We start from the raw sequence: 23756 nt of genomic DNA, 5'->3' as shown, positions 1-23756 counted from the left end.
GCAGTAGAAAGAATTTGGAGGGGTGCCGCTTCTATAATAGACATCGGAGGATGCACAGTCTCCAGTTTTAAACAGCCAACACAAGCTGAAGCTTCACCCTCCTGTGTTTTAGTTGCAGGAGCAGCTTCTGCACTAAAACTGAACTGGGAAAGAGCAGGAGTCGCTGTTTCCCACTAAATTGTCAGGCAGCATCTCGCTTTGCAGTATCTCTGCGTCTATTAGATCGAGAACCTTGCTCCTCTGGGAAAAAGGTGGTTCCGTGGAAGGGGGCCCAGCAGGCCTACCACTCATTTCAAGTTTATCCCAGAGGGGGCCACGAGTACAGAGTCTTTCGCAAGAGGTATACCGACCGCCGGTTTTGGACATTCTTTCCCCTTCAAAGCGTTTGGCAGTCCTAAACATTCCACCCCCCCCTTAGCGTCCAGAAGCCATGTTTTGGCGTCCTGAAGGTTGCACTCCCCGCTTTTTGATCACCTCTAGTGAGGTGGATGAAGGTAATAAAAAGTGTTTTTGCATTATTGGAGATTTAGTTGGTAGTCCACACACCTGAGACTTGAGCTGCTGCCAGGACCGAGGCATCAGGAAGAATCACACTGAAACCATGGCAGCGTCCGTCGCGTAGCTTGAGCAGGCCATGCTGCAAGATCCTTCCTCCACCTCTGAGGCCTCCCAGCCGACACTCCTGCACACTTCGCATTGCTCCATGACAGGAGCAATGTTTTAACCGCTGGCACCTCCTTGCAGGAATAGAGGTAGGAGATAGGCCCTCAAAACAACCCAGGCGTTAAGGGGTTAACGGCGCCGTAAAAGGTGGCACCGTACTTAGCGCCTTCCCCATTCCCATTGAGCCCTATGGGGCAAAAATGGGAATGGGGAAGGGCCATGGCGGCATGGGGAATTACTGCCCCGCCAACCTCGGAATGGGGCGGTAATTCCCCATTCCACCATGGCGGAGTCGGTAAGTTACCGCCTGGTCGTAATGAGGGCCATAGACTTCTCTCATTCTCAGCAGCGATGTAGGCAGCGATAGTGTCAACACAGCCAACACTCCTGCACACTACGCTAATTGTGTCACTTATGGAATAAAGAATGGAGCGAATACCTCACAGAGACCATGGGGGTCTTTCCGAGTTTGGAGGCAGCCATGGTGCTAATAGCACCATGGCTGCCTCCAGACCCGGGTCCGGGTCCGGGTCTGGGTAGGCGGAATGGGGACTTTCCGGGTCATTCCAACCTTGGAGGACCCGGTAAATCCCCATTCCGAAAACCATTCCCCATTCCCATTTCTGCCCCCATAGGGCTCAATGGGAATGGGGAAGGCGCTAATTACGAGCCCGCAAATAGCGGGCCTGTTATTAGCACCCTGGTCCCTTAGCGGGACCCGCTAAAGATGTCTGGTCTGACCAGACGTTCTTTGCGGGATCCGCTAAGGGACCTCGGAATGCGGCGGTAGGGGTTTAACGGCACCGACATCCTTACCGGTGCCATTAAACCCCTACCGCCCAACTCGGAATGACCCCCTATGTTTAAGGCAAACTCATTCACCACCTTGATGTGGTAAGGCCAGCTCCTGCACTCTCCCAGCTCCACCATCACTGGGCCTCATCTCACGCTGCCCATGGTGGTGGAGTGTGCTGGGATCGAGTGCCTGATGGCCTGATTACTATTTTCAGAGCATCTGCTCCTTTACAACATGGCAGATGGCGTATCAGCATTGATGACAGGGCTCCCACAGCCTTATGCCAGCCTGCTTCCACCTTATTGGTGGGTGAATAGTTCCTCCTGCAATTGGAGGGGCTGGCAGGCGAAGCCAGCCCCGCTTAAGGTTCCCGGACAAGGATCACTCCCTGTCTGGCCTGGCCTTCATTCACCACCTTGATGCGATAAAGCCTGCTCCTTCACTCTCCAAGCTCCACCACCACTGGGCCTCATCTCACCCTCGCTATGGTGGTGGAGCGGGCTTGGATCGAGTGCCTGATGGCCTGCATTAATATTTTCAGAGCATCTGCTACTTTACAACATGGCAGACAGCGTAGCCGCACTGATGACAGGGCTCCTACAGCCCTATGCCAGCCTGCTTCCACCTGATTGGCAGCTGAATAGTTCTTCCTGCAATTGGAGGGGACGGCAGGCGAAGCCAGCCCCGCTTAAGTATCCCGGACAAGGATCACTCCCTGTCTGTGTCTGTCTGGGGCTTCCAGCGGCTCAGCGTTACTCCTTGGTCTTCTCTACCCAGATGAGAGCGCTCCAATCTCAATATCTCCGGCACGACTCCTGATGTGGCACCTCACTGCTGCTTTCCGTTACACATTAGGTAAGGATGGCTTGATGCCCTCCCACCTTCTCTCATCCACCTTTTCTACAACTGCTACTGGTGTTTCCTCGCTCTCTGATTTTCTTACTCTGACTCTGCTTCAGCGCTGCTGCTGCTCGTGGATCGCTCTACTGCCTACAGCATTGACAATATCTTGATCTTGACATCTACAGTTCCTTTTGCCTCTGGACTCCTGTCTGACTTTCTCTTCCGAGACACTAATCTACATCCTGCTCCTTGAGACTTGGCCAGAAATATGTTCTCTTAAATTCCTGCTCCTTCCTGATATGTAGTCCTGCTTGTTTCCTTCCTGCATTGTTCCTGATCCCACTCTGTTACCTAGCATATATGATGTAGACCACGTACAGGCCTTTCCTTATGCTCCCATTGTATTGTGCATGGTTGATCCTGTATCCTGAACTTCTGCTATTTCTCGACTCATCCTCTTTACGGCCTAAGACACATTACTTGTTTGTGTCTGCAGTTTCCTCTTGCGACTCTGCACTTAGCCCTCTGTTTCTATTTTTATTAACCTTCACCCTCCTGGTTTGTTTTTACTATTATCTGTCTTCCTGTTGCATCCCATCTTGCCTGTGACGAGGTGGCCCCAGTTTCAGCCAATCACCTGCTTGTCTCAATTGCTGGCTGCATGCCCGGTGTAGCTCCTCATTCCATGAGGCGTAGCTTTTCCAGTCTGCACTCACTGATATGCTTGTCTCAATTGCATTTCTGAATTTCCTTAATGCAGCCTACCTATTGTTCCTGCACTTTCTTTAATTTGTGATGCATTTTGTAACTCTCTCCTCTTCCCTCCTGCACTCCCTTCCTCTCCTCTGCCCCCTTTATGTTCCGGCACTTGCATATTCCAAATCGTCTCTTGACATACTGAGAATGTTTTTGTTTGTCCCTCTCTCCTACACTCCCCCCTCCTGCACTTCCCCTCCTCCCCCTCCTCCCCCTCCTCCATGCTCTCTTCCCATAGCACGTCCACGTCCCGAATGTTTCAAGACCTTTTCAGAACGTTTTTGTTTTTATTTCTTATCCCTTTCTTGTCCCTTTCCCTTCCCCCTTGTCTTGATGCACCTTGAAACACATTTTTTTCTGTATAGCGTGCATTACAAATAACCAAAAATAAATAAATAAATTCAAATGATCACTATTACTTCTGCTCATAGGGCTATATACCCGGCTATAGTGGCTTTTTCTGTGCAGAGGAAAGAAGCTGATCTTAAATATGGCCGCTTTTCTATGTTACCTCTCTCAAAATATTACAAATTGAAAATCATACCATGTTTGCGGAATTTAAACATCGTTCAGAGGACTGGTCAGAAGTGAAGGGTCTTATAGGGTGGTTATCTTGGCTTACCTAATGGGGCTCCCAACTCTAATTGGCCACAAATGATGTCCTACTTCACTGCAGGCAATCGTGAACTGGAAGTGCTTGCAAGTGTACCAGAACATGCTAAGGGCCTGATTCATGGAACACGGTTCAAAGTGACTTTGCACTGCCGACACAAACCCTGATTCATGTAAGTGTGCAAAGCGTATTTTTGCAGTGCAAAGTCCGTGCAGTCAGTGCACAGTCATATTAGCAGTGCAACACGACTATGCACGTACTTTGCGCTGCAACAATACTCTTAGCACAGTTCCATGAATCAGGGCTTGTGTCAGCAGTGCAGAGTCACTTTTCAGCAGTGCAAAGTCACGTTGAACCGTGCACAAAATTCCAAGAATCGGGCCCATAATCCTTTGCACTCGCTTTTTGTCAACCAGGGTAATCTGTTAGCTGCCCATACCTGTTCCTCATTAAACCCATGGGGGTTGCATAGCAACAGTGTATTCCAGCCCTTGAACCTTGCACAGGTTGATTTCATTTCTAATCCTTCGAAAGTTAAACAGAAATTGTCACTCGACGATTGGATTCACAGCTGAACCAAGTATTCATTGGCCCTCATTACGACCCTGGCGGAAAGTAACTGACCCGACCGCCATAGCGTAAATAGCGTTTCCGCCATTGCACGATGGAGTAAAGTGCGGCCAATTATGACCCATCGGGCACGAGCATTACGCCATGGCGGAAGTGCAAAGTCCGCGATGGCGGAAATGTCCCCAAAACGCCCCTCTCCGCCGTCGTACGGCGCCCTTGGTGCAATTCCGCCACCCATCATAGCGGTCACCGTAATGAGCGCCAATCGCAAAATACGGTGACCGTAAATATACGGACACGGAAGTAAAAACATGGGGCCAGAACGGGAAACAGCACGCCGTACACCTATAAAATCAGAATCCCAATACAACCATTAAAAATCCGACCCTGAGACACATCCCAACCCGACAGCCACCCTAGTTATAACAAACAAAATGGGAAAAGTAGCAAAAAAAGCGTGCGACCGCAAGCGGCAGGTCCACTTCTCCCATGAGGAACTCACCGTGCTCACAGAGACCCTCCAGGAGAATGCTGCCGTCGTCTTCTCGACGCAAATGACCAGGACGGCACTTGCGAACAAGAAGGCCATATGGGCCCTGGTGGCACAGCGGGTAAGTGCGGTGGGGACCGCACCCCGCAACCCACAGCAATGCAGAAAGCGATGGGACGACTTGCGGATACGCGTACGGAGCATACTATCAGCCAACCGTAACATTGCCACAGCTACCGGGGGAGGATCGGAATCACCCATCAAGTTGACCCCCTGGGAAGAAATCTGTGCCTCCACCATTGGAATGGAGAGCATAGAGGGAGTCGGAGGGATGGAGAAAGGAGTGCAGACATCCGAAGAATCAGGTAGGTGGGCCAAATAAAACAATGCTAAATCCACAATGTCCAATCATGTGAAGTACCATGTGGCCACATAGTGCAACAGAAACACATGTCCAGGAGAACGGCCACATACATTGGCCTGATAGCGCACTTTAAAAGTCACATTAAATACATAAATAATTAAAAATCCTAAAAACACCCTCTACACGTGCAGCATGCACACCCTAACTGCAGGCTGCAAAACAACTGCATCCTCAATCCACACAGAAATGAAACCACCTCCAAGGCCCAGACCCAAATCACCCTCAGGTACCACCCCAATGCATGTGATACATTGCCATTCCAATTTCCACAGACCCATAAATAACGCTCGCCCTCCTTTACTCCACCACAGGGTCCGAGTCAAACGACGAGCTGCAGGACACCCCTACCAGCACACCTGCAAAGAGGGCCAAGACCAACGGCCAAAGACCCTCCACCTCAGCTGCACGGATCAAGACACGGCAGCAGCCCAAATCAAGTGGCAGCACACAGGAGGGGACTTCAACAGGCACCCCAGCAGCCAGCATGCCCACAACAGCAGCACCACAGGTCCCCCCAATGGATGCCACAGAAGGCACTGCTTCTGATGGCAGCAGCACCATAGGTGACACTGCATTAATGCCAGCATGCTCCGACACAGACAACGGTGCTGTCGATGTAGGACCCATCCATGACCTGTCTCAATCCCCCTGTTTGTTTCATCCCCTACACCATGAGGATACCACGCAGGGGCACCCACAAGACGACGACTGGCCATCCCCCACAAGCCCTGTGGCAAGGCAACAGGAGTTGATCAGCCCCTCTGTGACACCACCGCAAATGGCCATGGCCCAGCAGAGGCAACATTCCCTCGACCAGGTGATCGTGCAACAGCAGCAACTGGCCACGCTCCTCAAGGAGCATGCTGATGAATGTGGGGCTTCTAAGGCAGCCATAGAAACATCTACTGAGACACTTAGGGCACAAATGGAGCGAAGTACAGAGACACTTAGGGCACAAATGGAGTGAAGTACAGAGACACTAAGGGTACAAATGGAGAGAAGCACCGAGAGCCTGAGGGGGGAACTGCATGCGACGTCCAAAGACGTATGTGGTGAACTTGCCGCTGTGCGCCGTGTACTCACTGAGCTCTCACAAACTCTTAGGGACATGCATGGACGTGAGCAGGCAGAGACATCATCCGTTGCAAGTTCCGTCCAGGGCAGCCCCCAACGTAGATCTGGGAGGAACCTGCGCTCCACAGGCAGGGGTGCCCCTGATACCCGGAGAGGGGGCTTGCAATAGCATCTGCCCACTGACAATGAGCATCTTTGGACACTGGTGTTCGGGGGGGAGGTAGGAGGGTGGAGGGGGGGTGTTGGGTTTACTTGGGTGGCGGGTCGATGGGGTGTGTAACATGACTTCACATATGCTATGAACATTACATAATCATCCAATGAGATGTGTGGACATTGTTCCTTGTGTATGAGTCCTTTATAGGCGTACAGTCCACATTGTGCATGTTCCCGACACACACAGTGCCACAAGTGCCGTGTCCATGCATCAGCCAACAGGCGTGAGTGCTAGAAGCATGAATCTATGATACTCTGACGAATTTCACGGGCCTCCTGTGCCTCGCGGACTCCCTGAGGTGCTGCCACATCCCCAGCCTCATCATGACCATCTTCAGGTGCTTGCAGTTCTGCGTCAGGGGGCATGGGCACATTTCTACGTACGCACATGTTGTGTAGCATGACACATGCCATGACTATCTTTGCAACCTTCTCATGGCGGTACAGGAGTGCCCCGCCAGACCTGCTGAGGCAGCGGAAACGAGCCTTCAGTAGGCCGAATGCCTGTTCTATGACTACACGGGTACGTGAGTGGGCATGGTTGTAGTCCTCCTCATGCTGGTCCTGTGGGTTCCGGAGTGGTGTAAGGAGCCATCTCTTCAGTGGATACCCGGCATCACCTGTATGTGGACAAGATAGGATGTTTGTGGGATGACATTGCTACGTACGCATCCCCCCCCTTCCTGCCAGGTCATTGCCGCATCACATACCCCACATTATCATGCATGGATTGAGACTCACCGAGTAGCCAGGATCTGTTCCCTGCGTGTCGCTCCATGTAGCGTGGTATTGTAGAGTTCCTCAAGACCATAGAATCATGGGTTGATCCAGGAAATCGGGCACAACAATGTGTAAAGATCCTGTTGGAGTCACACACCATTTGTACATTAAGAGAATGATATTGTTTCCGGTTGCGGTACTGGACCTCCATGGCATGTGGGACAACCAATTCCACATGGGTGCAGTCGATGGCACCAATGCAACCCGGTATGCCGGCAAGTGCATGGAATCCCACTTTTGTGTTTGTAATCTCCAGCTCCGAGCGTGGTAATGAGATGTAGTCGTCTGCGTGCTTCAGGAGGGCATCGAGCACTTGCAATAGTGTCCGTGAGAACAGTGGCTGTGAAATGCCATGCAACTGTCCGACTGTGTGCTGGTAGGTGCCTGTGGCCAGGAAGTGGAGTACAGACACCACCTTCAGTAGGGGTGGGATGGCGGTTGGGCTATCTATCATGCTGACAAGGTCAGCGTGTGTCATGTCCACAATGGAGATTATGGTGTCCCGGTCCAAACGGTAGAGGGTGTGGATCTGCTCAGCAGTGAGGTTGAACGGATGAGCTCAGAGGCGTGGGATTGCGGGCTGCCTGCGTGGTGGTTGTGGCTGTGCTGGTGGGCCTTGCTGGCCCTGCCTTGCCCTCCTCCTCCTCCTGCGTCTCCTCTGTGCGGCCGGTTGTTGTAGTAGTTGGTGTTCGTCTTCTTCTTGAAGTTGGAGTACTTGCAGTGCTATCAGGTCCCCCAGGGCCAACATCGCTAGTCCTGCCGGTAGCATTTTGGAGTGGGTGTGGTTGTGGGAGGGGGTTGGGTGTGCAATTTATGTGTTTTCAGGCTGTATAGCCTCCACCTGTGGTGATTCATTCCACCTGTGCCAGCTGCAATCCCCTTTGGGTGAGCACTGTACCGAGGTTCACCGACGGGCGGGGCGTCCCATTTGTGAGTGAAGCCAGTTGCCATTTTCACACACTGCCGCACTACATGGATGATTTTGTGATTTCAAGCGGTCACAGATGTCTTTTCGACGTGATGTTGCAAATGAGGAATTCGAAGGACAGCGCTTTCGGTTTTCAGCTAGCGGCGAGGAGACGCCCACAGGTCTGACTGCAAATATAACGTTCTATTGTTTAATGTCCTTGGGACAGGGGCCATGGCGAGAATGCAATGATTGATATGAATAGTATGGGATGCGCAATAGCGTAGTGCACGAATAGGCAGGACGTTCCCAAATACATGTTACTTCACAACACTATTATTCCGGGCTGGGGCACAGTGGATTTTGCAGACTGCATTACGCACAGACTCAATGGAGATTTCAAATGTAATGTGAGTAAATAATCATGCGTTTTTATACCGGGATGAGGGAATGATGTATGGATGCATGGACAGATGATTTAATTGAGAGTTTGCCATGTACATGGCTTATTGGAATCTATCCCCTTCCCCTGCGCTATGTGATGCAGAGCTGCCATAGTGGGACCATCGTCTATCTGCCCTTGTTGAACCCTCCCTGTCTCGACGTGCCTTCCAACAGTTGTGTCTATGCACGTTACTAATCCCATCTAATGGATTCTGTTTTAACAGACGCATGCACACAAAGACTCGTTTGTAATAGTGTTTTCACCTCGATTTATATAGTTATGATTGGCAAGTGATTCATGGGTGGAAATAATCCTTTTGAGTGGGCTAGCATGCATATGGCTGTAGATTTAGTGTGATCATTGAAGTGAGTAATACTAATGAAGTTCTGATGGCCATACTATTGTTTTTCATTTCATTTGGGTGACAGGTATCTCCTCCCCTTTTGCCGCTGCCATCTGTATGCCACTCCTGCAGATGGCTTTTACTCCCGACACCTGCTGCTTCGAGTTCATCAGTGGAGCACCATTACGATCTTATGGGACGATCGCCAATGGGCCACATGCCCTTACGCAGTACTAGTGGCTAGGAGCAACATATCTACCTTTCAGCTGGACTAGTGCCTACCTAATGGGACGGGCCTGCGGTTCTAGGCGCTTCCATGTTGCCTTTTTGAACGTGAATGTAGCCCCTGTGTACCATGAAGGAACAGGGCATCACACAAGGAGTAGCTGGTCATTTATTGCGGATGCAGCCCACAGTAATGTAGATATTTCGGGGTTTATGACCTAATAGCTGTATGGGCTTGGTGAATTTGATGTGCATTAAAATTTTAGTCTGATGTTAACCGTGTAGCGTTATTCTTTGGAAGTAATGTAGCATATTCCTATTTGTGGAGCGATGTATTGTGAGTAGATCTGCATTGGGTTCCGGCTTCTGAGTATAGTTGCGTGGTACTGTACTGGCCGCGTTTGCCTACGAAGCCCAGTAAGGTCAGGGATAGGGGCTGCCATCATGACTGTTTTAATGATGTCATGCTTAGGGGCGGGGGATTAGCTTTTGTGTAACTGATGCCGGTCAGCCAGGTGGATTGGTGGAATGATGTGATTATCAGGAAATGGCTGGTCACAGGTGCCTGTGTTTGCGTGCGTTTCTTGGAGGGAGACTGAGGTCATGTCCATTGGAATAGCTTCTGTATTCGTGCCATCTGTGCCCTGCAGCTCCCATTGGCCCCTCTTGAGATGAGCCTGGCTGCTCAGTCACTCTGCCAACTTGTGTGGTACATGCTTATGCTGATGGTTGGTTTGTTTACTGGCATGTGTACAGGGCTGGGGCAGTCTCCCTCAGGATACTGCTTTGAATGTTGCCTTGCACTGGTGTCAGGCGATGGGGGCCTGTTGTTGTTTTGTCTCATCTTTCAGTTCATTTTGCTGTACTTGAACCTTCGCATGCCTGTGCTGCATCAGTACGGCAATGGTGACATGCCAAATATGGATGGCCACTCACAAGGCACTTGGAGCCCCTACATTCATTTGTTCGTTGGCATGCGTGGGTGACTTGTGCATTTCACTGGTTGCATTGTGTGACTTCATTGCACCTACGAGGAGTTGTGCAATGTGGCCAGGGTGTGGTGTACAGGCACTCAGTAGGGCCATTTACGGTTGGTTCACGATGCCGTATTTCTCGCCATGGCGGAATGGTACTTTCCGCCATGCTTGATGGCGTTATGTAAATGTCCGCTAGGGTCAGAATTCGCGTACCGTTGCACCATGGTGGTAATTACGGTTTTGCATGGCGCGCGTGCGCGTACTTGGTGCAGTTAGCGTTGGCGTTCACTACGGTGTCGCTAATGGCATCGTACTTTACGGTGACAGGTCATAGTCGCAACGAGCGGTATTCGATGGCGGTATTGCATTTCCGCCATCGTTTTTCGATTTCCGCCAGGGTCGTAATGAGGGCCATTGTTTTCTGTCCCTCTGGTGGAAACCTGCCCAGCACACCTGAAGATACTCGGTTCGGTTTCCTAATGGAAGCGCGGGGAATTAACTTTATGCAATTGAAATTCAACCTCTTTTTAACAAATGAATCTAGGGGTGAGCGCCTTAGCATTCCTAGCGCCAACCTGTACATTCTGTCTGCAGAGGCACTTCATTGAGACTCTTGGCCACCGTGTTATTGACTGTCCAGTCTTATCTCACAAGAGAGTCTTATTTTACACGCTTTGTACTTTCTAAAGCTATGCTATCAACTACTCAATTTTTGAAACGTATTTAAATGGGATACCAAACTTATAAATGCTGACTTACATGTTTTCTATGGCATTTTTGGTTTGTAATGATGAATTATAATGTTTTGCAAAGGATTAAAAAAAAACTTTGAATATTGCAGTTTTAATCTATGTCTGTGTTTTGCTACCATTTCTGTAAATGTTTGTTTAAAAAAAAGTGTTTGTGAAAGATTTTTGGGTAAAACCAATTCACAATTAAATAAACTATTGTTCCAATCAAAGCAGCATTCTTGTGGCTGGCTGACCTCTCTATTAGATCACAAGCTTTGGTACTGATGACCAAAGCTGGTGACCCACAGACAAAATCATCAATTGTGAGATTGACGGCACATCTATCAAGGAATGATCAGCCACCGATGTGACCACCTGTCTATTGAAGTACCAGCTTGGGATCTGCTGCCCTTTCCTTTAAAGAATCAGACTTGCAATAGACTCTCTCCTTTATCAAAGGGCCTTCCCTGAAATGAAAAGTTCCTTCAGTTCAAATCATTCTCATTTCACCTATTGGGCTTTAGCAGTATGAGGAATGTCACCTCTCACTGCTCATTCTCCTAAAGGAAGACCCTCAGCCCCTAAGGATGCTCCCATAAAAGCAATAGGATTCTCGCTTCTATGGAAGCAATGTTGGTATGTGTTCTATCTTTGTTCAAAGCAGCAGATCACCCTTTGGGCGTTGCATCTTTTGGGGCAATCAGCTTTGTGTTGGTGACCCCTTGTATCAGCATCACAATCTTGCTATTGTCGCTTCCCAATTTTATGGCAATCATCCTGGTGTTGATTATTTATTTATTATTGGTGCAGAGTTTAGATTGATAGCTAAACACCTTACCCATACTACAAGTCGGGCATAGGCAACTAACTATGATGCCACCAGCAGGGGCAATCTAAAATAACCACAGAAGAAAGCGTAATTAAACACACATACAAAGCACATTAAACACACATACATTTCTGCAATCAACACTGTGAGAGAACATTGTTGAACATATGTATTGCAAACATCCTTGAGAAGGGGATTCTAACAGACGTGCAGCTACACTACAAGGCTTCCTTTTGTGCAGTTTGCCATTACCTGAATGCAGACCTATTCGTATTCTAACCGGAATATCTGGCATGTGTCTCATTTTAAAAGATCCAACCGAACTCAGAATATCTAGCGACATGTTCGCGATTTCAGCAGCGTGTCTATTCCCATTCCGATTCGGAAGGCCGGAGGCAACCATGTAGGCATCTCCGATTGTCTCTACCTGTTTGGGACATCAAATGAAAAATAAATGTAAGAGCAGAGAATGTATTTATTTATTGCAAGAAATTGTGTTTCAAAGCACCCACAGGGCAGGGGAGGGAACATGGGACAAAGGCAATAAAATACAATAAGGAACAGGATAGAGGTGGTCGTACTAGGTGTTGTGAGCATTCGAATCGTGCAGGAGCAGAGTGAGAGAAGGGAAAGGGGAAGGTGCAGAAGGTCTAAGAAATGCCCCCTTTCTCACTGTGCTCAGAGAGGCACAGTTCCACCTCACTGATGAGGCCCAACAAGGCTGAAACACGTGTATCAGGTTGCTGTTGGTTCTCTTATTCAGAAGGGAATTGCCATGGCATTTCGGTGCTGGACTGCTCATGTGGGTGGGACAAAGACTGATTTGCAAATGGTTATTTCCCATCTGTGAAAGGTACATTGAGCTAAAGTGTGGCTTGAAGACTCTCGAGTGGATACCTTTCCAAAGAACAGGTCAATGGGCCGTGTTCGTTCTTGCACAGGAGCACATACTGACTATTTGAAAGTTTGAGGAAGAGTTGGGTGTCATCTGCATAACACTGGAAGTGAGGGGAGAAAATGGAAATAAGATGAGCAAGTGGTGAGAGGTTGGAGCCCTGGGGGACGCCACAGGTAGAGATAGAGTTGAGAGAGGAGAAAGAGCCCAAGATAACCTGGGAGATATGGTCGGTGAGGTAGGAGGTCAGCCAGTGCAGTGTCCGCTCTGAGTTACCAAGGGAAACATGGAGTTGTTTCATGAGGATGGAGTGGTTGACAGTATCAAATGCAGGGGATAGATCGAGTAGAATGGGAACTACGGGAGAGTTAGAGTCCAGAGATGCGGGGAGTTCTTGACGGGTGTTCAGGAGAGCCGTTTCTGTGCCTCTGGATGCTCGGAATCCAGATTGATGGTCGTGTAGGCAACCATCCAGCTCAGTATGCTGAGTCAATTGGAGGACCAATTTCTCCAGTACGGGGGTGATAGTAATGGGTCGATAGTTAGCCAGACATGAGGGGTCGGCAGAAGGCTTTTTTAGAAGGGGGCGCACAAGTAAGTGCTTCAGGGAAGAGGGTAAAGACCCAGTTGCTGATTTCAGAAATCATTGCAGAAATCATCAAGTGCAGGGGCAATGGAGCCGATGTTGTCCTTAATAGTTCTGGAAGAACAGGGGGGACTGTTTGGTTGGGACCTTCATAGAGCCGACAACCCTAGAGACCTCATCCAATGTGATAGGAGAGGAGGAGAGGAAGGCTGAGGGAGGATGGCACGCTGGGGGTGGCAGCAGGACGGGAGGCAGGGAGGGGGAAAGGTGGAAGCAGAGAGTGCTCAGGATGTCTTGGGTTTTTGCAGTGAAGTGGGTGTCCAATGCAGTGCAGAGGGCCTGTGAGGGAAGAGGCGTGGTGGAGACTGTGGAGGGATTAGCTAGTTCTTTGCAGATTTTAAAGAGTTCAGCCGTATTGTTGGTGCATCAAAGTTGTGAGCCTGGATGTGGGTCCCCTTCTTGCAGTGAATGGAGAGACAGTATTGCCTTTGGAGAAGGCGACAGGCTAGTTTGTCAGAGGATGAGTTTAAGGTCTGCCACTTCCATTCTGCAGCTCTGCACTTGTGCTTCAGGGCTTCTAGATCAGAATCGTACCAAGTGTTAGAGACAGTGAGCTTCTGGGGGAAGGAGAGGAAAGGAAGGATACCTCTGAGGAGGTGTAGCTGGTAGTGTGACTTCTTAGAGACGTCAGATATGTGAGGAGAGAAAGAGAGTGTGAAATCGAAGATGACCCCGAGGTTTTTTGCCTTGCAGGTAGGAGCAGGAAGAGGGCCAAGAGGGGCCGGCCAGTGGGCTGCAGGTAAGGAGGGAGTGGGTGTGCCGATGAGTAGAATCTCAGGCTTACTGGCATTAAGGCAGAGGTCGTTGGCGGCACGCCATTCATGGATAGCAGAAAGACAGTCAGAGATGAGGGAAGGGGAAGAGGAGGCCGAGGGTAGCCTGAAAATGCATCCGCATAGCACTGAAGTTGGGGCAGAGAGCGGCGATGCGGTGGGCTAGAAGGGCTAGATACTGGTTCAACAGCCAGGGAGAGAGGTTAGATCCCTGGGGGACACCACAGGTAGAGACAAAGATGTCAGAGAGGAAGGACCCCAGTTGGACCTGGGAGGGTCAATTGGAGAGGAAAGAGGTGAGCCACACCAGAGCCTGACCAGTGATACCCAGGTTATCACAGAGACGGTTGAGCAGGATGGTATGGTTGACAGTATCAAAGGCAGAAGAGAGATCAAGCAAAATGAGAACACATGGGGTGTTAGAGTCAAATGTTCGAGAGCAGGTCCTCACAGATGTTCAGGAGAGCAGTTCCTGTGCTTCTGGCAGCTCTGAAGCCAGACTGATGGTCATGAAGACTACCAACAGATTCAGCATGGAGACTGAGCTGGGAGATAGCCAGTTTCTCCAGGAGCTTGCCCAGGAAGGGAGTGATAGAGATTGGGCGATAGTTAGCCGGGCAGGAGGGGTCGGAAGAGGGTTTCTTAAGAAGGGGGTGCACAAGGGAGTGCTTGAGGGGGGATGGGAAGACTCCAGAGGCGAAGGAGTGATTGCAGAAGTCAGCCAGGGCAGGAGCCAAGGAGTCGATGTGGTCCTTGATAGTTTTGGAGGAACAGGGGTGGACCTGTTTTAACGAGACTTTCATAGATCGGACTTGTCTAGAAACCTCATCAGCAGAAAAAAGGGGAAAGGCAGAGAAGGAGGGAGGAGGGGTGGCTGCAGAAGGGCCAGAGGAAGAGTAGGGAATGGAAGGGGGGAGGTGATAGGAGGAGAGTGAGGACAGGATGTCCTGAGTTTTTCAAATGAAGTGAGATGCCAGTGCCGTGCAGAGGGCCTGGGAGGGGACAGGAGAGGTAGAGACTGCAGCAGGGTTGGCCAGCTCCTTGCAGATTTTAAAGAGTTCGGCCGAATTGTTAGATGGCGCAGAGATGCAGGCTTGGATGTGGGCTCTCTTCTTGGTGAGAACGGAGAGCCGGTATTGCCTTTGGAGCAGGCGGCAGGCCAGTTTGTCAGAGGATGAACATGAGGCATGCCATTTCCTCTCTGCCACCCTGCAATTGCGTTTAAGGGTGACAAGATCCGAGTCATACCAGGAGTTACATTTGGTTTGGGTTTCAGGAGGATTCTCATGACAGGGGCAAGGATATCAAGAGTATCAGATATAGCAGAGTGGAGAGTGAAGAGGACTGTGTCAGGGTGGGAGTCAGCCGAAGGGGGAGGGGAGGGCGAGAAGGTGGCAGCGAAAGCCTCAACTGACACGCGCTTCATGGGTCGGATGACAGAGAAGGAGGGTGGCAGTAATGTGGGTGGCTTTGCCTGTCTGGTAGGGAAGGTGAGGTGGGAGGATAGGAGAAAGTGATCACTCCAGGAGAGAGGAGTGGAGAGAGGGACAGAGAGGGGAAGGTCAGAAGAGATCAGAGCATCAAGAGTGTGCCCTGCAGAATGAGTCGGCCCAGACAGGAGAATAGAGAGTGAGAGAGAATCGCAGAGGTCGCGAAAGAGTCCCGAGGGGGGACAGGAGGCATCCAGGTGCATGTTGAAGTCTCCAAGAAGAGGAGTTGAGTGGTTGAGGACAGGAGTGAGGAGGAGAGGTCCGCCCACTCGGAGAGGAAGAAGGAAATTTCACCAGGTGGCCGATAGATAGTAGCCACGGTAAGGGAATGGCTAGGAGAGAGAGAGAGAGTCGTCAGACAAGGCATTCAAAAGAGGAGTAGGTCTGCGTAGGAGGGGCAGTGGCAGGAATCCACTCAGGGAAGATAAGAGCCACACCCCCCAACACGGTTGGGCAGGGGCGTTGCTAGGGGGGGCTAAGGGGGCTATAGCCCCTGATCTTTTGGTTGTAGCCCCTGATAGAATCTCAGGAGCTACAGCAAAAAGGCTAGCTAGCCCCCAGTCCCAAAAGTTCCAATATCAGCTTAGCCCCGGGTCTTTTCCAGACCTAGCAACTCCCCTGCGGTTGGGCCTGGGCACGGACGGATCTTGTAACCGTCAGGTAGGAGTGTGTCAAAGCTGGTGACAGAGCTGCCGTGAACCATGTCTCAGTGAGACCGAGGACGTCAAGGTTCAGTTCCTCAGGAAGGCGACAGATATCAGAGGAATGTTTGACGGCAGAGCGAGAGTTAAGAGTGGCAATGTGGAGAAGGTTGCCATCCTTGAAGGACTTCCGGGAGAGGTACAGATCAGAGGTACGCCCTGCAGAGGTGAGGTGAAGGCACGAAAAAGAGGATGTCAGTGAGAGTTTCCTTGGAGGAGGCTCTAGTGTAGGTGTCAGCGATAGGGAGGCCTGGGTTGGAGACCAGGTTGTCCTTTTTAAACTTTTTCCTACCAGATTTAGTGAGAAGAGCAGGATAGTCAATGGAGAAGCAGTTAGAGAAGATAGGCGAGATAGAGAGCACCATGGAATAGGAGGGAGTGGGGGGGAGACAGACGAGAGCAAGCGGACAGGAGGTGAGCGGCAAGCCCTAATTTACCACATTTAAGAACAACAATAACCACAGTAAATGTGTATAAGGTACCCAGTGGAGGCAGCAGCTGACACTCGTGTCACCGGGTGAATGTCCGAGAACGAGGTTGGCAGAGCTGGGGGAGGTGCGGTCAGGGGGCTGAGATGGCCCAAGTGAGAGGAGAGAAGGTAATATTTTGACCAGGAGAGAGGGATGATGAAAGGGGTGGAGAGTAGGAGATCAGTCTGGATGAAGGCATCGAGAATGTGTCCAGCCAAGTGGGTAGGACCAGAGGCGGGAATGGGGAGGGAGAGCGAGGTAAAAAGGTCATGGAAGAGAGTGGTAGCCGTTATAGAGGAGTCAAGGTGGATGTTGAAGTCACCTAGTAGAAGAGTTTTAAAGGTAGATGACAGGAGAGGTGAGGAGAAATATGCCCATTCTGAGAGGAACAGTGTGATGTAGCCAGGTGGTTGATAGATAGTGGCAATGGTCAAGGAGGATGTAGGATAGATGACCAACCTGCAGACCAGTATTCAAAGGAGGAGTATGGCTGGGTGTAATGGAAGAAGGCAGCCACTCAGAAAAGATCAGGGCAACCCCACCACCATCACGGTTGGGGCACGGCTTAGAAATGATCTTGTAGCCATCAAGGAGAAGGGAGTCAAAAGTAGTGACTGGTCTGGCCTTGAACCATGTCTCGGTAAGAGCAAGGATGTCAAGGTCAAGGTCTTCGAGGAGGAGGCAGATGTCAGCAGAGTGTTTGATTGCAGAGCGGGCATTTAGTATAGCCAGGTGAAGCTGGTCTCTGCCTTTAAAGGTTTTCCAGTAAAGGGTACAAGGGCGTGGAACCCCAAACGGAGGAGGAGGAGATACAGAGAGAGAGGAAGAAGGAGTAGCGGGCTCAGGAAGGAAGTTGATGGGAGACAGCAAGCAGCGGACAAAGAGGAGGACCCTGGGCCATGATAGTGCAATTGCGATAGACATTAATGATGCATCTGGATGATGAGATGCCTGCCAAGAGTACTTCCCATCTAGTACCTACATTAATGGGTGAGGATAAAACAGGAGATGAGGAGTCCAAAGATCTGGAGAGGGGACAGAAAAGAGGATATCCGTGACAATCTGTCTGGAAATTGCACTGCTGTAGGTGTCTGCGATGGACAGACCAGGTTTAGTGTTCAAGAAATCTTTTCTAACCTTTTTCTTTCCAGACTTAGGGGGATAGGTGATAGTATAGCTATTCGAATAGATAGGGGAGATGGTGTGTGCCATAGGGGTGGCAGAGAGATACAGGATGGAGGACAGAACAAGATAGAATAACAGGCTCAACTGCACAGACAGAAATTCAACCAGGTGCCCTAGTAGCTGAGAGAAAGCAAACCGATACAGTGTGAACACTTGAGAACAGGAGTCACACAATGCAATGCAAAATGGGGGGTTTGGAGCCGCAAAACACACCTAGATTCAAAATATGCAGAAATGCAGGCAATTCAGGGAAAAATGGGGGGTGTGGAGATGAAAACACACCTTGTCCCGAAATATTCAGAAAGGGGCACAATGCTATAAAAGGGAAAGATGGGGTGTGAGGCATAGGCAGAAGCAACAGAGCTTGACTTAAGGCTCACATAGGTATAGCATTTGTGAATAAGTGGATAGGCATCAATTAGTTCAGAGCATAACTCACATGTGGTCAGGAAAGATAAAGGCTGCAAATGAGGTAGAAGTTCATCTAGTGGAGAATTATATGATATGATGAGTCATTAATAACGCGCCTGTACACAAGTGTTTCTAGGCGCGACAAGACAATGTAGGGGAGACAGAGGGAGGACACACAAATGATCTAACTAAGCCTTGTGTCATTCATATCGTGGAAGTACAGGGGGTAGAGGGAGAGGAGAAGTGCAAGGGGAGGGAAGGTGCAAGTGCAATCAGGACAGCACTGCTCTAAGAAGTGCAGCCAGGGCAGCAAACCTCTGGGTAAGTGCTAGGAGGCATGGGGCTGTAGGGTTACAGATACAAACCCAAGTGTGAGGTAGGCCCGAATGCAGTGCATGGGTGACTGATCAACAAAGAGCCTGGAAAACAGTGAGACTCTGAGGGTAGCCAAACAACCAGTTGGTACAGCAGCCAGGTGGGTCAGGTAGATCAGTAGGGGAGAGAGATACAGCCTTATCTTTCCTGACCACCTGTGAGTTAGCGAAAGGGAAGGTCTTGAGCTGCTTCCGGAACTTCAGGTGGTCCGGCTCAAATTTGAGAAAGGCAGGGATGCCCTTCCAGAGGGTGGCACTTGCAGAGTAGAGAGATCTACCACCTACTCTCAGCCTGGAGAAGCGTCTGAGCATCAGAGAGTTGGTGGTGGCTGAGCGAAGGGCTCGAGAAGGAAGATGTTCAGGAAGAGAGAGTTGGATGCAATGCAGTGCCCGGCCACAGAAAGCATTGTGGACAATGCAAAGGGTCTTGAACTTTATCCTTGCAGCCACCAGGAGCCAGTGGAGAGATTTCAGGGCTGGAGTGATACAGTCCATGGACTTGAGGCCAAGGATACGTTTTGCAGTCCTTTTCTGTATTAGTTGCAGAGGGCCGAGAGTAGAGGAAGGCAGATTGAGAAAGAGGCTGTTGCACTAGTCCACTTTAGAGAGAGCCAGGGCTCCGGAGACAGTGAGCTCCTGGGGGAAGGTGAGAAAGGAAAGAGTACCTTTGAGGAGGTGCAGCTGGTAGTGGGACTTCTTGGCGTCATCCGAGATGTGAGGAGAGAAAGAGAGAGTGGAGTCGAAGATAACACCAAGGCGTTTAGCCTCAAAGGAAGGGAAAGAGAGCGGGCCCAACGAGGGCGGCCAGAGTGAGAGAGGGAATGCAGGGGTCCCATTGGGAAGGATCTCTGGCTTACTGGCATTAAGGCAGAGATCGCTGGATTTGCACCAATTGTGAATCACGGATAGACAGTCAGGAATGAGGGAGAGAGGAGAGAAGGCTAGGTGGAGCCTGAAGGAGAGCTGAGTGTCAACCTCATAACACTAAAAGTTAGAGGAGAAGGTAGAGATCAGGTGGGCCAAAGGGGCCAAGTAGAGGTTGAAAAATCAGTGTGAGAGCATAGGACCCTGGGGAATGCCACAGGTGGAGAGAGAGGTGGCAGAGAGTTGGAGCTGGGAGGGGTGGTTCAAGAGGAAGGAGGTCAACCACTCGAGGGCCTGATCTGAGATGCCCAGGTTCTCACAGAGTCGATTGATCAGGATGGTATGGTTGACCATGTAGAAGGCAGAGGTAAGTTCAAGGAGGATGAGTACAGAAGGAATGCAGGGATCAAGGTTAGAGAGCAGATCTGCGCAGGTGTTCAGCAGAGCAATTTCCATGCCTCTTGCAGCTCTGAAGCCAGGCTGATGTTCATGGAGACAGTCAACAGATTCAGTGTAACGAGTAAGCTGGGAGATGGCCAGCTTTTCCAGGAGTTTTCCAGAAAAGGAGTGATAGAGACTGGGCAATAGTTTGCCGGACAGGTAGGATCGGCAGACGGCTTCCTAAGGAGGGAGGTGCACAAGGGAGTGCTTTAGGACAGAGGAGAAAGTTCCAGTGGTGAAAGAGTGATTACAGAAATCGGCCAAGGCTGGATCAAGATGGTGTCAATATGGTCCTTGATGGTTCTGGAAGAGCTGTGGAGCACCTGTTCGGGTGAGACTTTCATACATTGGACTTGTTTAGAAAACCTCATCAGGTGTTGTCTGAGAGAAAGAGGAGCAAGGAGGAGGAGAGGGAGAGTTGGCCAAGGGAGGAAGAGGGGAGCCGAGAGAGGAAGAGGGAGACAAAGAGGAAGAGGAGATAGAAGACAGGATGTCCTGAGCTTTAGTGGTGAATTGCGAGGCCAGAGCCATACTGAGGGCCTGGGAAGGAACAGGGGAAGTAGAGATTGCCGCAGGATTGGGCAGTTACTTGCAGATTTTAAAGAGTTTGGATGTGTTGTTAGAGGCTGCAGAGACACAGGCTTCAATGTGGACTCTCTTCTTGGCCAGGACAGAGCATCTGTATTGCCTTTTGAGAAGGCGGCAGGCTAGTTTGTCAAAGGATGCACCCGAAGCCCTCCACCTCTTCTCAGCCACCCTACACTTGTGTTTCAGGATGGTGAGGTCGGAGTCATTGCAAGATTTGCACTTGGAGGTAAACTTCATCTGGATTCTCATGACAGGAGCAAGGATGTCCCGAGTGTTGGAGATAGAGAGATGCAGATTAGAGACTGCTGTGTCCGAGTGTGAGTGAGCTGCAGGAGTAGGAGGATCAGAGAAAGTAGAGGCAAGGGCTTCCACTGACACACGCTTTATAGGCCGAATGACCACAAATGTAGGTGGCAGTGTTGGGGTGGACTTTACCTGAGGGATAGAGAGTTTCAGGTGAGAGGAGAGTAGAAAGTGGTCAGTCCAAGAGAGAGGAGTGGTGAGAGGTTAAGAGAGGGGGATGTCTGAGGACATGAGAACATCCAAAGAATGTCCGGAGTGTGTTGGACCCGAGGGCAGAATGGATAGAGAGAGGGTGTTACAGAGGTTGCGGAAAAGCACACAGGAGGGATTAGAAACATCCAGATGGATGGTGAGGTCTCTGAGGAGAAGAAGTTGAGAGGTAGAGACAAGGAGAGAAGTGGAGAGGTTAGCCCACTTTGAGAGGAAGAGGGCAACCTGGCCAGGGTGCCTGTAGATAGTGTCCAAAGTCAGTGAGAGGCCAGGAGAGAAAGAGACCCTGCAGACCAGGCATTCAAAGGAGGAGTAGGCACAGGGAGCTACTCTGGAAAAATCAGAGCTACTCCAACTCTGGGTCGGTTGGTTCTGGGCTCGGAGAGGTTCTTGTATCCATCAGGGAGGAGAGTGTCAAAACTCATGACAGAGCTGGCGGTGAACCATGTCTCCGTCAGAGCGAGGACATCCAGGTCAAGTTTTTCAAGGAAGTGACAGATCTCAGAGGAGTGTTTGACAGCAGAACGAAAATTGAGAGTAGTGACGTGGAGCAGGTTGCCACATTAGAAGGACTTCCGGGGTGTGGTACACGCTTGAGGTGCACCCAGCCGAAGTGTAAGAGGGGCCCGACAGTGGACAGAGGTAGAAGGAAGGGATGGCAGAACATGAATTCACAGGTGGATCAATAGAAACAGAGAGAGAGAGAGAGAGATACGGACAGACACAGACATGGATTGCAGAGGAATACACAGAATTACTTTTAGTTGACATGAATTCACTCAGAAAGGTGATGGTGAGGAAAGCTGAAATTATACATTTATATTTTAGATACATTTAACGGGAAAGGTTACAATGGACTATGATACAAAGATGCTGAAGCATGGTGCAGGTGTTCAGAGTCAATCCATGCAGAATCAGCACCCAGTGAGGTCACATACCTTGTAGACATCATGATTTCCTATCACAGCATCAAAGAGAGTGTACAAGTCATTGAGAAGGTCCACCACTTCTATGGGCTCACTCATGGCAGATATTGTGGTGAAACCCACAATATCACTAAAGTACAAAGTGACCTCGTCAAAGCCCTCAGGTTCCACGGTGCAGCCCGTCTTCAGCGCCTGAGCAACAGACCTGCAAGTCAGGCATAAAGATGAATAACTTTTAGGTGGGTAACTTAGTGAGGAATAGGCACTTTTCAATGAATCTTAATGGCAAGATCTCTTCTTCCATTTATAAACCAAAAAGTAATTCTGGAAAGGATGCCCCCAAAATGCAAATTTTCATTTGTTGAATGTTCTTTTTGTTTATATTCTAGTCTTCCAAAAATCTGGCGAGAAAATGTAGATACATTCAGGTCATATTGTGGTTTATTCTTGCATCAAATCCATACAGAGATGCATTCACGCTGGACGTGTCCTTCCATTAAGACCACACAAGAAAATGAAGATTTAATTGGCAAGTATTTTTAAGGGAATCTGCATCTATTGTACATGCCCATTTTCCCTTAAAAAATAGAAGCAAAGATGGACACCATGGCCAATAGGAAAGGGAGTATGCCACTTTCCTTCTTCCATGGTAACAGTGCAAGGGGAGTGCAAGGGAACAGACTGAAACAGGAAGCGGCAAAGGAAAGTTGGGGATGGATGAAGATGGCTGGACTGGCAATGGAACTACGGGATGAGACTCAATGGCCTGGGGAAGTGAAGAGTAAAAAAAGGAAAGACCTGGGGGAAGGGGCACGAGGTGAGGAAATAATGTGGGTGGTAATCGTGGATTCACACCCACGCTCCTGGCCTTGTCATTGGTCAGTACCTCTCTCTCAGCTGCTAATATGGTTTAGTGTGGGGTTATTGGACATAAGTGGTCAACTGCAGAAATCGAGACATGGGATAAGAAAAACTCCTGCACAGAAGCTACTGAACAAGTACAATAGGGTCCGTAGGTGGGCTATTCCGTGTAGGTGTCCCTGTGCAGGGGTGTTGCTAGGCCTGGAAAAGACCTGGGGCTATGCTAATGTCGGGAATGTCAGGACCCGGGGCTAGCTAGCCTTTTGACCTGGGGCTATAGCCCCCTCAGCCCCCCCCCCTAGCAACGCCTCTGCTTGTAAGGCATTCAGTAGGGTGGTGCACAGCTTAAAAGGGCTGGAGAGGGAAGGCTAAAATAAATATGATCTAAATGTTCTTGCAATATCAGTGCCCTTTGTTGTTAATTTTGGGTTCTGACATACCAGTGCCATGGGTCAATGGACCAAGCACATGCAACTCATGTTTAACATGCTTTATTGAGGAACTTAAAAAATGCAGGACAAAAAAAATCAATGGGATAGGATCAAGTTAAACTAATATTGTCAGGAAGGATTCGATAACCAAACTTGTTAAAAGTTCATGGGCATCTAAATGTTCACAGTATGGGTTCCCATTTCAAGTTCTACCAGGTTTCACTCTCCACCAATGGGGCTCGACAACTAGCTTCTGGGTTGCAGAATGTTAGGTAATTTATCCTAGTAGGGTCAATGTTGGAGAGCGCAGCCCTTGAGTAGTCTCCAGGACGGCATCCCATATTTCTTACTTCGGCTTTAGGGCTTACTCCACCCTGGTTCTTTCCCAACATCCGGATCTCTCTTTCTCTCTAAATTTGGGAATTAGTGTTTTCTGCACCCTTCTCTTTATTCATGTTGGACTTGATTTCTACAGCTACTCTTTGTTCTTGCGCTAGGGAAAAGG

General features: G+C 49.8%; 1 protein-coding gene across 2 annotated transcripts in view; it reads right to left on the bottom strand.

Moving 5' to 3' along the window:
* GUCY2F (guanylate cyclase 2F, retinal) overlaps positions 1-23756 on the bottom strand; it is a 720767-nt gene that overhangs the window by 108543 nt on the left and 588468 nt on the right. For both annotated transcript variants that reach the window (XM_069612625.1, XM_069612624.1), the window contains exons 14-15: positions 21972-22164; positions 11935-12109 (exon numbers count right to left, since the gene is read on the bottom strand). In XM_069612625.1, the coding sequence (XP_069468726.1) occupies positions 11935-12109; positions 21972-22164 (368 nt within the window). The remainder of the gene's footprint in view (positions 1-11934; positions 12110-21971; positions 22165-23756) is intronic.

The sequence above is a fragment of the Ambystoma mexicanum genome, chromosome 5p, assembly GCF_040938575.1.
Source record: "Ambystoma mexicanum isolate Mex_15411 chromosome 5p, UKY_AmexF1_1, whole genome shotgun sequence".
In the NCBI taxonomy this organism is placed as follows: domain Eukaryota; kingdom Metazoa; phylum Chordata; class Amphibia; order Caudata; family Ambystomatidae; genus Ambystoma; species Ambystoma mexicanum.
Note: the sequence above shows the minus strand (reverse complement) of the source record. Positions and strands in the feature narration are given on the sequence as shown.